The 14,968-nt window shown below is 37.6% G+C and overlaps 1 protein-coding gene across 1 annotated transcript; it reads left to right on the top strand.

Moving 5' to 3' along the window:
- The first annotated feature begins 4,224 nt into the window (after positions 1-4,224).
- On the top strand, positions 4,225-10,095 carry LOC121264595 (calcium-dependent protein kinase 13-like). Its single transcript, XM_041167855.1, has 7 exons — positions 4,225-5,026; positions 6,740-6,883; positions 7,061-7,213; positions 8,059-8,174; positions 8,257-8,424; positions 9,337-9,567; positions 9,643-10,095. The coding sequence occupies exons 1-7, from the start codon at positions 4,405-4,407 to the stop codon at positions 9,790-9,792; spliced, it is 1,584 nt and encodes a 527-aa protein (XP_041023789.1). The 5' UTR covers positions 4,225-4,404; the 3' UTR covers positions 9,793-10,095.
- Positions 10,096-14,968: the final 4,873 nt, after the last annotated feature.

Genomic DNA, 14,968 nt, shown 5'->3' with positions numbered 1-14,968 from the left:
ATATAAGTAGTCAAGATACTGAATGCAGATAGACAGAGATGTATCTCCTGATCATGTCACTGATGTTACACTCTAAATCATGATTAATAATTTGGCCTATATTAATTATTTAATATATAGTTGATCTACAAATTATATATGTTAGCTACATTATATTATACGTATGTACACATGAATGTCTGTCGTTGGTCATGCATGTTTTAGATAACCACTATTTAATGATCAGTAACGATACATATACATTTTTTTATAACTTTATTTTAAAATTTTTAATTCAAGTAAAAATATATAGTATTTTTAGTTAAAGTAATAGTACTTTATACGATATTAATTATAAAATAAATCGTATGAAAGGTTTTATTAGTATATATAGATACCATTATTCCTATCTAATCCCCACTTATCTCATCCTATAAGAACAAGGGATAGTAGATAAAAAGCCGACTCTTAACAGCTTAGCTAAAGGCTACTGTATTCACAAGTACTTTACCCTCAAATGATCGGGGTGACAATGGCTGTAAGGTGTAAACTGACTTCCCTCTAAATAACTACACACCGATAGCAGTCAAGCTCCCTAGAGAGAGACTATCCATTCTCTCTAAAAAATTTCATCTCGGTGAGATATCGCCGGAGAAAGAGCTCTCCTTCTCCTTTCTATTTACATATTGTGTATACACTTTTAAGGTAGTATTTTTTCCCTTCTCCCTCTACTGATTCAGTTTTGGTCAAATCTGTTACTCTACAGCCGCCATTCGCCTACATGTGCCCCACCACCCTATCTGTCATCTGCCATCCGTCGATCTGCTGGGACAAAGCGGAGTCGCATCAAAATGATCGATGCGTAGCCTTCACGCACCACCGCTCATTGATGCCTCCGACGGCTACATGCGTTGTACCAGCAACTCATCTCGTCGAGATCTTCTAGATCTGGGCCACCCCATCTCCATCCCACCGGAGCATGGTTGCCACGTGCCATCATAGGAGCACGGGAATGTAGATGTTCACAGGCCATAGATCAGTCCACTCAATGCCTTGTTTTCTTCTATGTTATCGCTTTCTCTAACCGATGATCACGAAGAAGGGACAGCAGATCTCTCTAAAAATTATCTCAAGACAACAAATAACAGTGCACCGCCACTCTCAATGTGTTCAACGGAGGTTCCATTGTTTGCAAATTTTTACAAACATTTTATTATCGACTTTTAAGATAGTGTCCTCTTTGTAGGACATGGGTGAAGACCAAGAAATTGATCGCAAAAACTTATTTTTTTCTTTTTTATCCACCACTTTGTACTGTTATTATTGTTCTGAGGTGTTTGTTGGGATCTCCACCCCTCCTCATGTATCATCTTTTCTAATTTCTAAAGAAGTTTACTTGTTTGCTAGGGAAAAAAAAAACTACACTCCATGGAGTTATTTGTGCTATAACCAAGCTAGCTATCTATTAATTACTTACCTAATATAAATATATATATACACATACATACATATATACATACACACACATATATATGTATAAAGATTAATTAGGTCCAGATCAGGATATTTTACCAAAACATCTTGGCTTAATTGGTAAAGATATATAGTCACTACAACAAATTTGATTTTTAGATACCAAATTCAAATCTCGCACCAAAATTGGTCACATGTGTGTCGTGTTGCATTCAATATGGCACCAATATTTTTCTTTTTTTGGAAAAAAAAAATACCATCTTCATTGATCACTGGATATCACTCAATACAATAACATTCCCTCTCTACAATTCTTTGAATACATTCAGGTATGTCTTCTATCCAAATTAATTCGGACTATAAATATAGACTTTCCTTAGCTAAAGTGTATGCTACTGCATTGTTAGACCTATATGGAACCAACATTGGTTTCACACATCTGTATTTTTGTTTCCGCTCTATTCATGTAAACATGATTTCTCAGCTACGTACGAGTTCCACAAGTTCAAAGGGATCCCTATATATGAAAAGAAGGAAACCGCAAAGTATGTTTTCATCCGGACGAAAAGTGCAAGCACCAAGAAATATTAGTCAACATATTTTCTCTAAAGTATTAGCACATCAATCAATTGCAAATTTCACATTGAAGTTTTTATAATTATGCTTGCATGAATAGTCAATATTATATGCCTTGTATAATTAAAGAAGCTATCATATCACATTTAAGTTTGGCCAACGTTTTTTTACTTAGGTGCCGTTTAGATAGTGAGTTGTGAGATGAGATGAAAGTTGAAAGTTAAATAAAATATTATTTTTAATATTATTATTATTTTAAAATTTGAAAAAGTTAATTTGTTTATTATATTTTGTGTAGAAATTTGATAAAATTGTAACGATAATATGAGATGAGATGAAACACTTTCACTATCCAAATGAGCTATGGCCATAAATTCATACAAAATTTCTACCAAAAGCATAGGCAATGGAGCTCTTGACAGTTAAGTAAAATCCAATCTATAAAATAATTTCATCTATGAGCAACATCATTGTGGTAAAGGTTGTAATTTTAGGAGACATCTAGAAAGTCGTAAACTTTGAAAAAGCTTGAACAATCTGAGGAGAGGTTCATCGATCAAAAAGAAAAATCTACTTCAATCAATATGCCCTTTTGGATGTAAGTTGTTATACGAAATAATTCCCAACTGGCCTTTTGTAGAATGTATGGATCCAAGTTTAGCCAATATGTGTTGGGTTTGTAGAGTCTGTTTTGTTGATGTGTTAACTCGATATGATGATCCGACCTGACAATAAAGCGTTATTTTTATTTTTATCTTTTTGTGGATTTTCAAGGAGGCTTGGGGACAGGTCTGTCCGATTTGATGACTCGACCCACTTATTGCTCGACGTTTGTGCGACAGGTGGCTCGAGCAAAGTTCAGACAGAGAGTTCGCTCGAATCTCGCTCGACAAGTAGCTCAAACTAGCATTAGATAGATATTTCGTTCGAGATACACTTGACAATCCGTCGCGTGACATTTTAAATATGTATTTAATGAGCATTTTAGTATTCCTGAGTGTTTTGGATAGTGAGATTTCGCCCCAAAGCGTAATTTTGATTCCTTAATACAATAAAATCTTCTGTAACTCTTTAGACATAAGCACTCTTTCCCAAAGTTAACACAAAAAATAAAAAAGAACTAACCCTTAACTAATTCCCTTATTACACTGATCATATGATGATTCCTTTTCGAAATAGAACAAAATTAAAAGATGATATGATAATAAAGCTAAAATTAGAAACAGTCAAGGCTGACTCATCTCTTTTCCCTCTTAAAGTTGGAGCCCAATTAAGGATTACTCACAATCATGAATGTAGTACTATGTAAAATGATCGAGTTGTGCTGAAGTCGCAAGCAAACATCAAAGGAAGAAAGCTGGTCGTTGGAGTGCAAAAACCGAGACCCACTTAACTTCTTTTGACGGTAATAAACACTAAAAGAATTGACAGACAGACAGACAGACACAACAGGTTCCCCCTTTTTTTGATCTCAAAATGCATGCCAAAAGAGATAACATATATACTTGCATTTTTACTTTCTCATTTCTTTCGCCTGCTGGTCTTTTCTGTGTGTCTGAGTCTGAGATCATCGGCTCTTGCATTTTGCTCCCACAATCGGCCTTAATCCTACTCGATACCTCGGGCAGGCATTCGGGGAACATAATCATCAGGCCTGTGTTAATTCCCTTGTGAGGAGACGGATTCAGAATATACGACATTTATCGAGGGAGAAAACGAATATGCAACAAGTTCTGGGGTGGGAAAAAAAAGACTTTTAAATTATTTTATTAAAATAAAAAGCGATTTCTTTATTATTCTGTCTGTCGACCCAGTGTCGCTTCTCCAGGGGGGGGTCCGTTTAATACCCTTTCCAACGACAAACTAGGGAATAATAAATTGCATATAACGCCTAAACGGCTAAATCTCTCCCCAATCTTCGTCGTGTTCACATTCGCTGTCCCGTTCCAACCAGTCTCTATGATTAGCCGACGACAAAAGTCCATCAACCGAACCAAAAAAAAAAAAAAAATTCTAAACTATTTTGAAGTATGAAGAATTTAATTTGTAATACTCAAGATTTTAATTTTATTTAAAGTTTTATTATCTTCAATAAGTTAATAATTTTATATTTACTTTAAAAAAATACAACACTAAAAAAATGCACTATACTAAAACCATCTGGACCGTTACCGTACCTTTGCTATTTTTTTTTGTTTTTTTAAAATTTTTACAGAGTTTCTCGCAGACCAACACTTCGCTTCGATCTCGCAGCACTTGACTCTCTCTACTTAGGTATAGGGTTAGGGTTGGGGTTTCGGCATTATCATGTGAAATCCTGGCTACGGCTAGTAAGGGCTTTTTCGAGATCCCGGACGAGATCGAGAGCTTCGAAGTATGGGAAATTGTTGCAGATCTCCGGCTGCCGTGGCCAGGGAGGACGTGAAATCGAGCTTCTCTGGACACGATCACCCCCGGCGAGACTCCAACGCCGGGAAGAAGCCTCCGGTCACGGTCTTAACCGGTTTGTCCAAGGAGAATATCGAGGAGAAGTACTTAGTCGACCGTGAGCTTGGCCGTGGGGAGTTTGGGGTCACGTATCTGTGTATCGACCGGGAGAGTAGGGAACTATTAGCCTGCAAGAGTATTTCGAAGCGGAAGCTGAGGACAGCTGTGGACATTGACGACGTGCGGCGCGAGGTGGCGATTATGAAGCACTTGCCGAAGAATTCGAGTATCGTGAGCTTGAAGGAGGCGTGCGAGGATGACAATGCGGTGCATTTGGTGATGGAGCTGTGCGAGGGGGGTGAGCTGTTCGATCGGATTGTGGCGCGTGGCCATTATACCGAGCGGGCGGCCGCGGCGGTCACCAGGACCATTGTGGAGGTTGTGCAGCTTTGCCATAAGCACGGGGTGATTCATAGGGACTTGAAGCCCGAGAACTTTTTGTTCGCCAACAAGAAGGAGAATTCGCCATTGAAGGCCATCGATTTTGGGCTGTCTATATTCTTCAAGCCCGGTAAGAATTTTGCTGTTCGGTTTTTGCAAATATTTCAGTGATGGGAAAAGCCCTAACAAGATACGTTGAGTATTGAGACTTAAGCTTAGATTTGAAAGCATGAAAAACTAAGTTTGATTAAGGAAACCAATGATATATGTGGTAACTTGTCTCGAAAAGGAGTTGGGCTGTTATGACTAATTTGGCATGTTATATATGCATTCTATGGATACAATATGAGAGCGCGATTATTTGAATGAGCATCATTGCTTAAAGTTAACCCCTGTGCTTCCGTAGGAAAGTGTAGTCGACTTATTAATTTTGATGTGTTTGGGAGTTGGAATTGGTTTGCACTCATGTTCACCGATCGAAGAATGATGATGTGGACGCCTCCTAATTGCAGATGTTATTTCAAAATTTTTCTTAGCTAAGATGCTAGGTTGTAATTGGTGGTTTTGACATGTACTGAACAGATCCAAAAGAACCTCTGAAGGTATGCAGCTATTTAGAGTGAGTTTGAGGGGTGATTTGGGGAAAAAGGTGGTGGCTAGGTCTTTCTGTACTGCACTTGGAAACTAAGAAGATGGCCTGCTGCCAAACAAGAATATAGAAATGAAATGAAGGAAAACTTGAATACTTCTTGTTTGAGATAAGGAGTTTTGACTCTATGAAGTGAACTTTTGATCTGACTCTATCAAGTTATTGAATATATTTTCTTCTAAATCAGACCGTTGATTAATTTTTATCTATTTTGCTCCAGTTTTAATATTTCAATCACTACTATTAGTGATTCAGAAGATTTCACCAAGGAATTTTTTTTGGGGGTATAAAGATCTTTAAGAGCTCTTTAAGGGGAGGAAATTATGTGCCACCATGTCCGATCCTAGTTTTACTCAAAGAATAAGGAATGCAGACACTTAATTACATGAAAAGGATGACCTCACTTGTGTGATAATGCTTAATTGAGACTTAGAAGTTATAATGGTTTTGATACACGTATCTTTGGTGCCTTTTCTTTTTTCTTTAATGGAATCATATTCATCTACAGTTGTTTCATTATCTGCACTAATGGAATTAATTTGACTTGAATTTGGGAAGGTTTCTTCATTACTAGAATATTAATTATATGATTTTCTGAATGTCTCTCTCATCCTTCTTACTTCTTGACTAGGTTTGTGCATGTGTGCCGACACAAGTGTGTTATGTGCATGTGTGGATTCAAGTGTCCGTGCCTGCATGCCTTGATAAGATAGCAGGGGTTTTTTATACTATTTTGAAGACTTGCTTTTTATTTCGCTTTGTTGTTTATATCTCTAATCCTGGGTAAATTTCGGAACTAGTTAGACATATTCCCAATCAAATTATCAGGCATACATTCACCTGGTGACTGTCATATATGATTAAAGCTTTGAGACTTGGACTGACCATAATCCTTACTTGATTTTTGCTGTCCTTTTCTGATTTTTACTATCTTCATTTGTTTTACCATAGTTACACTAATACATCAACAAAGAACTGTTTGGTTAATTGGTATGGAGTCGTGTTGAGAGACTTAGGTACAAGAGATTGGAGGCTAAGGTTCTCCTCTGCATTTTGCTTGGAAATGAAATATCTGTAAACCTGGATAACTTATGAAGAGCATAAAAGTTTTGTTGTATTTATTTTAAATCCCCTCATCTTCATCGACAAATGTTGTGAGGCTTATCATTGCTGACTGTTTGATTTTGACATTAGGTGAGAGGTTCTCAGAAATTGTTGGAAGTCCATATTACATGGCTCCCGAGGTGCTCAAGCGGAACTATGGGCCAGAGATAGATATATGGAGTGCAGGAGTTATTCTCTATATTTTACTTTGTGGGGTTCCCCCATTCTGGGCAGGTAATTATATGCATAGTGATAGTAGTGCTCTCTCTGCCAGCCTCCCTCCCTCTGTATGTGTGTTTTTATGTGTTTCAGGATGCCTGTCTGTGAGTGCGTGTGCATGCAGTGTGCACTATTCATGAATCAAACCTTTGCGCCATGGGTATTGACCTAAACAGTGTATTTCAAGTGCAGAGTCTGAACAAGGTGTTGCACAGGCCATTCTTCGTGGGCTAATAGATTTCAAACGGGATCCTTGGCCTAATATTTCAGAGAGTGCTAAGATTCTGGTAAAGCAAATGTTGGAGCCAGACCCTAAGCTTCGACTTACTGCGAAGCAAGTTCTTGGTATTCTTCATCTCTTTTGTGCTGATCATATTACTACATGACTAGGGTTCATTACATGAAATTTGGTAAATACTTATAAAAAAATTACATGACATTTGGTAAATGCATCGTAATCAAACTTTTTTACTTGCTTTTTTCTCATTTCAGCACGTTACTTTGATCCATGTCCATCCACCAGTCCAGAACTTAAAAAATCTATGCTCATTCTATATATCTCTACTCTCATCAAATTAACAAAGGAAGCAAAGAACACAGACTATAAGTTAACAGATGGAACTCAGCCACTTTTGCTAGAGTTTAAGTTTTGAAGAATTAATATGAAAATAAGATTCTCCCTGTTTCTCATAAATCTCTGTAGAAGAAGGGTGCTGAGGAAAATATATAACGTTGTTGGTCATATTAATATATTTATTGTTTGTTATGCGACAAATCGGCAATATTAGGTAGCTAGATGGTGTATATCTATACACTAATTTGTAGATAGCTATCTTGATAAGGTGACAGAAATCTTGACGTTTTAAAGTCTGATTTTAAAAACGAGGCAAATATATAAGGAAAACTAGGTATAGATTAGGGTGGACTCTAATGTTGCTTTTCATGCTGACTTTGGGCTGACTTTAGTTATGCTTGATTGATTTTGACATTATGTCAAAACTTCTTGACAATATTTTCTGTAAACCATGAATGGTAAATTTCTTGCAGAAAAGAAACTCCCATTAGTCGTTTTGGATCACAAGCTATGATACATGGAATAAATATATTGTAGACTTTTGGTTTTTGTCAGATTTGAGCATGTCTGATAAACATTGATTATGTTTCACCTGTTGTCTTTCTTCTATTTACAGAGCATCCTTGGCTCCAAAATGCTAAAAAGGCTCCAAATGTTCCGCTTGGAGATGTCGTCAAGTCAAGGCTTAAGCAGTTTTCAATGATGAACAGATTTAAAAGAAAAGCCTTGAGGGTTGGTTTACCATTTCTTCATACCTGTTTCATGTTTCAGAGTGTTTCTTGTGTTGACCAATTTATATTGTATGATGAAGCAGGTTATTGCTGATTTCTTATCCATTGAAGAAGTTGAAGACTTCAAAGAGATGTTTAAGAAGATGGACACTGATAATGATGGTATTGTTTCAACTGAAGATCTGAAGGCTGGACATAGAAATTTTGGATCCCAGCTTGCAGAGTCCGAAGTCCAGATGCTCATTGAAGCTGTGAGTTTAGTTGCTTCTAATTTTACGATCATTAATATCTCTTCACAACATCAAGGTGTAACTTCTCAAAATCAATATTTATCACCACCCTTTTTAGCCGTAGTTGCCTTGTTTAACCAGGCTCAACATATTGTTAATATGATCATAAGGACCATAATAATTATTCGACCAAGCATCAGAAGCAAAATGTTCCAAGACCCCCTTCTATGCATGTGATTACACTTGATGTGTTATTTTTTGTATACCACATAATTGGTGGACAGCCTTGGGTGTGCTTTCTGGGCAAGTGCTTTATGCAAACTTTGTTGACAATTTATGCATTCTTGTACCAGTTTCTTGTTTACAGGAAGGTCATTTTGAAATGATTTAAAGAAATTATAAATTAATCGTACTATGAATAAAATGACATAAAGCATCATAAAGTCAATGTTTTATTTCATTAATTATATTACTCTTAGATTACTTGGCGAGACTGTGCAGGTTGTTTGGCATGACATGTCAAATGTCTTGACATACTGGAGACATGTTGGACATGTTGTCTAATGTCTCTTACTTTTTTTTTTCCCTGGGTGTTGTCTAAAATTTTAATATCAAATGTTTTGAATGTTTTGACATTGTATGCTAGAATCGGACATTTAAGGGACATGTTGGGACACCAGTAGCCCATTGTAATGGACAAAATATACAACGACAGGGAAGAGGAATGATTAGAACACCTTGATTCTTAACAACTTGGTTTGTGTCTTTTGGTCTCTCATTCCAATAATTTCATTGTTCCTGTCTTGTGTCCATTTCCCATTCTCCTTGTCTATTGCCTTGAAGCATTTCTCTTTTTTAAAGCTATTAAAAGCATAATCCAAGATGTCATAGTAAATTAGCTCATTTTGGTTTGAATAAACTTCCTGGGAACAGGTAGATAATAATGGGAAAGGAACCCTCGACTATGGTGAATTTCTTGCTATTTCCCTCCATCTGCAACGGATGGCTAACGACGAGCATCTTCGCAAGGCCTTCTCCTACTTTGACAAGGATGGCAATGGGTACATTGAACCAGATGAGCTTCGGGATGCATTAATGGAAGATGGAACAGATGATTGTACAGACGTAGCAAATGACATCTTCCAGGAAGTGGATACAGACAAGGTTAAGACCTACAATTTTCCACTAACCCAGTTTTGCTTTAGCTGATTGTACCATCTGACAGTTTTATGGATGCAGGATGGGCGCATCAGCTATGATGAATTTGCAGCTATGATGAAGACCGGAACGGATTGGAGAAAGGCTTCTCGACATTACTCTAGGGGGAGATTTAACAGTCTAAGCATTAAGCTGATGAAGGATGGTTCATTAAACTTGGGGAGTGAGTAGTATATAAATATGTGCAAGTTGTTCAGTTTATCCACACAAAAAAGTACTGTTATTGCCCGCCCTACATCCGAGTCTTGCCGTCTTTTGTGATTATTTGTTTGGGTCCCTTAACCAAATGCAGCACCTTTTACTTGGTGCCTTATAAGTGTCATGCAGGGTTGGGTGCATCTAATTTGTCCTTGGGAATGTTAATTGTGCAAACACGGTGCCTAGAAGCCATGGTTTTGGCATGTATGAGTCTGTTCTTTCGTTTCTTTACCACTCCAGCCTTTTAGCGATTTATATCTGCTTACTTTTGTGGAATTGATATCTCTAGTTGTGCAGTACAATTCTTTTTCAAAAGAAATATGAAGGCCTTGTAGTATTCCTTAGTGGAAAATCCTTGTGATGAATGCAAGGCCCTCCCTCTTCGCTTTAACTCTGATCCAGAAAACCTAGGCCTGTAAGGCCCATTTCTACCATCCTGACTTGCCACGTCATACTCTTCCTAGTTATAGATTCTCACATGTTCTTAGGGAACAGATTTCATGCATTTGGTTACAGATTTATACACATGGGCAGTTACTCATAAAGCGAACCATAATCACATGCATTTGGAACTTTCTTCTGGGAAATCCAACATTCGAGATGGGGTCGGTGTTGCTGGCTAACATTCTGTTACAATAATAATTTTTTTTTAATAATAATAAAAAAAAAAACAGCTAAACTAGCCGAGTATTAGTGGCATAAATGATTATAATTTGTACGGTAGCCAGTGGAGGCCTAATACTTGTACATTTGGAATTTGGGTCCATTTTGTGAGGAAGTCAACAATCTTAGCAATTTGGTTTGGGATCGTGGCAATTTATATAACTATAAACTCTTTGAGTTCATTTTAGATACTAAGTTATTTAGATTCGAAGATGAGTTGAGATGAGTTGTAAATAGTAGTGAGATTTGTGAGTTAAGTTGATGAATAATGATGAATAGTAGTGAGATGAGTTGAGATGAGTGAGATGAGTATCTCAAATGATCTGTGAATAATAGTGAAACTATTTGAGAATAGTAGTAAATAATAGTGAAATAGTCTGAAAATATCTTAACAACTACTGTTTGAGAATAGGCAGTGGAAAACAGCATTCCTAGTAGAGTGGTAGTAGGGTCTGGTGGCCAAGTTTTCAGCTTGTTAACATACCCTTAGTCCTAAATTGTCCTACTTCTTACCATGTAAATTCCCTAAGTTTCAACCATTTCAATATGAAAAGAAATTTTCTATTTACAAATCAATGTGAAGAACGCTTGACATGCCAGATTCAAAAAATCGAAAACTTTAAAAACTCTTACCATTTTAATGGGTATATGCTCTCGACTTGAAAGTAGAAAAACTGCTTTAAAGATAACGTTTTGAGATCTTGCCACTAGAATGTGACTAGGAATAAAGGAACTAGATCTAGATGATAATAGTTGCCGGGGGTTTCTGTCGCTTAAGAATCTGTGAAAAACATTCCACCCTCAACCTCCAAAGACGCCTTACTAAAAACGTGGATGTAGCCGAAAAATAGAGATCATAAAGAAGGACTACGGATAATTAAACTAAGGGGGGCAGAGATAGCAGATGATAGAAGTGTGTCAAGTTTGTGTGGTGGTGTCTTTGGGCTGACCACATTCTCTTGCTCATAAACCATACTCGATGGAACCCTCTATTTCCGGCCAAGGGAAGGGACGCATGCATGCTCTGCCCCACTTCTTAGGAAGACCCATGTTTTAGCTGGAAGAATTGAGATGGCTGATTCAATTGAATTCAACTCTACGTATGTCTTTGTATTTATAATGATATATGAGAGTATACAGATAAGGTAAAGCATTTGAAATACAAAGTTTTAAATGTTACAACAACTAGATAAACATCAACTAGATAAAATGACAGTTATTTCTCCTAAACTTTCTCCATAACTTTCGGAACTGCTCTAGAATCCTCAGAGTCTGTTATGTGATGTATATCTTGCCTAACATTCCCCTGCAAGTTGATGGGGAGAGACCGAAGCATCAACTTGTCTCTAAGCAATAAGAAACGAATGAAGTGATAATCCACTTCAATGTGTTTCGTTCGAGCATGAAATACAGGGTTGGAGGATAAAGCTAAGGCTCCAATGTTGTCAACCCACAAACAAGAAGCAGAAGTAAGTGGAATTCGAAGTTCACGAAACAGCATACGCAGCCAATAGAGTTCAGCTACTGTGAGAGCCATGGATCGGTACTCAGCTTCAGTACTTGATCTAGCTACAACAGGTTGTTTCTTAGCAGCCCATGAAATCAAGCAGGGACCAAGATAAATAGCATAACCCGTTGTTGACTTTCGATCATCAGGGTGCCAGCCCAATCGGAATCACAGAAGCCATGGAGTTGAAGAGATCCCTTTGTGAATTGAAGACCAAATTGAAGAGTTCCTTTTAGATGCCGTAATACCCGTTTAGCAGCAATGAGATGAACCGATGTTGGGCAATGCAAGAATTGGCAAAGTTGGTTGACACTATAAGAGATATCGGGTCTAGTCAAGGTAAGGTACTGTAAAGCACCTACCATTGTGCGATATTCTGTCGGATCAGATAGAGGTTCACTAGAAAACTTGGAAAGCTTGCTACCTGAACAACAAGGGTTGGATGTCGATTTGGCACCAACCATTTTAGTGCGATGAAGAAGATCTGTCACATATTTGCCTTGATGAAGATGAAGACCATCAGGAGTGTGGGTGACTTGAATGCCCAAGAAAAATGAGAGTGCACCAAGGTCTTTGACTGCAAATTCATGGCTTAGTGTAGAAATCAATTCAGAAATAGCAGTAGAAGAATTGCTGGTGACTATTATATCATCCACATAAATAAGAACATGAATGCATATCTTATGATGATGGAAGGTAAATAAAGAAGTGTTAACGCTTGAACCAACAAAACCAAGATCCAATAATGCATGTGAGAGACGCATGAACCAGGCCCTAGAAGTCTGTTTTAATCCATATATGGACTTCTGAAGTTTACAAACGTAATTTGGATGTTGCAGGTCTTCAAATCCTTTAGGTTGTTCCATAAATACCTCATCTTCAATAAAACCATGGAGAAAAGCATTAGAGATGTCCAGTTGTCTAATGGACCAGTCATGATGTACTGCAAGAGCTAAGACAAGTCGTATAGTGGCTGGTTTGATAACAGGACTAAATGTCTCATTGAAATCAATGCCCAATTCTTGATCAAAACCTTTTGCCACAAGCCGTGCTTTGTATCTATCAATGGAGCCATCAGATTTTTGTTTGAGTTTAAAAACCCATTTGTTTCGCACTACTGTCTTGGAAGCAGGTCTTGGACATAAAGTCCAAGTTTTATTGATTAAGAGGGCGTTGAACTCAGTTTGCATAGCATCACACCAGTGCTGATTCTTCACTTCTTGAGAGTAGGTTGTGGGTTCTGAAGGAAGAGTAACGGTTGAGAGGGCTTGCAGAGGATACTTGGTGGAATAAGAAACTTGGTAGTTAGGAAACTGTTTTGGTTTTAAGGAGTTTGTTTGGGACCTTGTCACCATTCGGGAAGGGAGGGAGGGTAGATGTTTTGAAGGAGAAATGACAGGGGAAAGGGATGGAGTCAAAGAAACAGCTGATGAATTGGAAGAATCCTCAAGAGTATGGTGATGAATGGACTCCTCAGAGGCTGTTGGGACCACTGCAGAAGGCTGATTAGATGATGGTGAAGGTTGAGCATGATTGAGAATATCAGGAGAAATAGAAAGATCAATCGGAGAAGCAAAGTTAGGAATAGACAAACCTGAGATAAGTGGAGGTGCAGAACCAGGAGAGACAACTTCGGTAGGCCCAGTAAGCAGAGGTGAATCTGGTGTAGTAAAATTCAGTTCATCAAACACCACATGACGTGAGATGTAGACACGATTAGTAGAAGGATCCAAGCAACGATATCCCTTTTGATTAGCACTATAGCTGAGAAAAATACATTTCTTGCTGCGATAGTGTAACTTATGAGTGGTGTATGGGCGTAGGAGAGGATAACAAGTGCAGCCAAAAGTTTTAAGAATTGAATTGGGTTGCTTGTTGAATAATTTAAAGTAAGGAGAAGCATTGCCAAGTACAGGAGTAGGAAGACAATTTATAAGGTAAATGGCAGTTAAGAAAGCATCAACCCAATACTTAGATGGAAGTTTGGATTGTGCAAGAAGAGATAAACCAGTCTCAGTTATATGTCTGTGTTTTCTTTCAGATATTCCATTTTGTTCAGATTTATATGGACATGTTAGGCGATGGAGGATACCATGTGTTTCAAGAAATGTTTTGAATGTGGTTGAAATATATTCCCCTCCATTATCAGTTTGTAATTGTTTTATCTTAGATGAGAATACATTTTCAACCAAACACTTGAATTTAATAAAACACTTAGTAACATCATATTTGTGATGCAAAGGAAAGAGCCATGAAAAACGAGAGAAATCATCAACAAAAATCACATAGAATTTGCAACCACTTACAGATGATAGTTGTGAGGTCCATAAATCCGAATGAATTAAATTCAAAGGATATGTAGACCTACTAGTGGGACTCACTAAATGAAAGTTTGTGACTCTTGGCTATTTGGCAAGATTCACAAAGTTTACTTAGTTTAGAAGATCCAGAAATAGACAGTACAGAACTGTTGAGTAATTGAGAAAGAATAGACTCAGAGGGGTGGCCTAATCTAGAATGCCAGACTTGAATTGGTGCTTTAACTCCTAGCAATGCAGTGAAGGAGGGTGAGGAGACAGGCGTTGGTGGTGGCTTGTTGAACTGAAAGTTCTGCAAATAGATGGGGTAGAGACCTGCTTCACTTGGCCCTTGAAGGAGTATCTCCTTGGTCTGCAAGTTTTTGACAGTAAAGGAAGAGGCAGTGAAAATAAAATAACAATTGTTATCTTTACATAAATTTTGAATGGATAATAAGTTAGAAGAAGCATGAGGACATCTTAAGATATTTTTAAGTAAAAATTTTGACTTGGAAGAAGAAAGGAGTGAAGAACCAGTATGAGTGATATGCAAACCTCCTCCATTACCAACTTTCACCATGTCTGCACCCTGATATGGTTGTTGCTGTAGAGTTAAGTTGTCAAGATCAACAGTTATATGATTGGTGGCACCACTGTCCAGATACCATGGATGTTCCACCTC

This window comes from Juglans microcarpa x Juglans regia, chromosome 5D (assembly GCF_004785595.1).
Source record: "Juglans microcarpa x Juglans regia isolate MS1-56 chromosome 5D, Jm3101_v1.0, whole genome shotgun sequence".
NCBI classification, from domain to species: domain Eukaryota; kingdom Viridiplantae; phylum Streptophyta; class Magnoliopsida; order Fagales; family Juglandaceae; genus Juglans; species Juglans microcarpa x Juglans regia.
The sequence above is the reverse complement of the archived record's forward strand: the minus strand, read 5'-3'. Positions and strand labels throughout refer to the sequence as shown.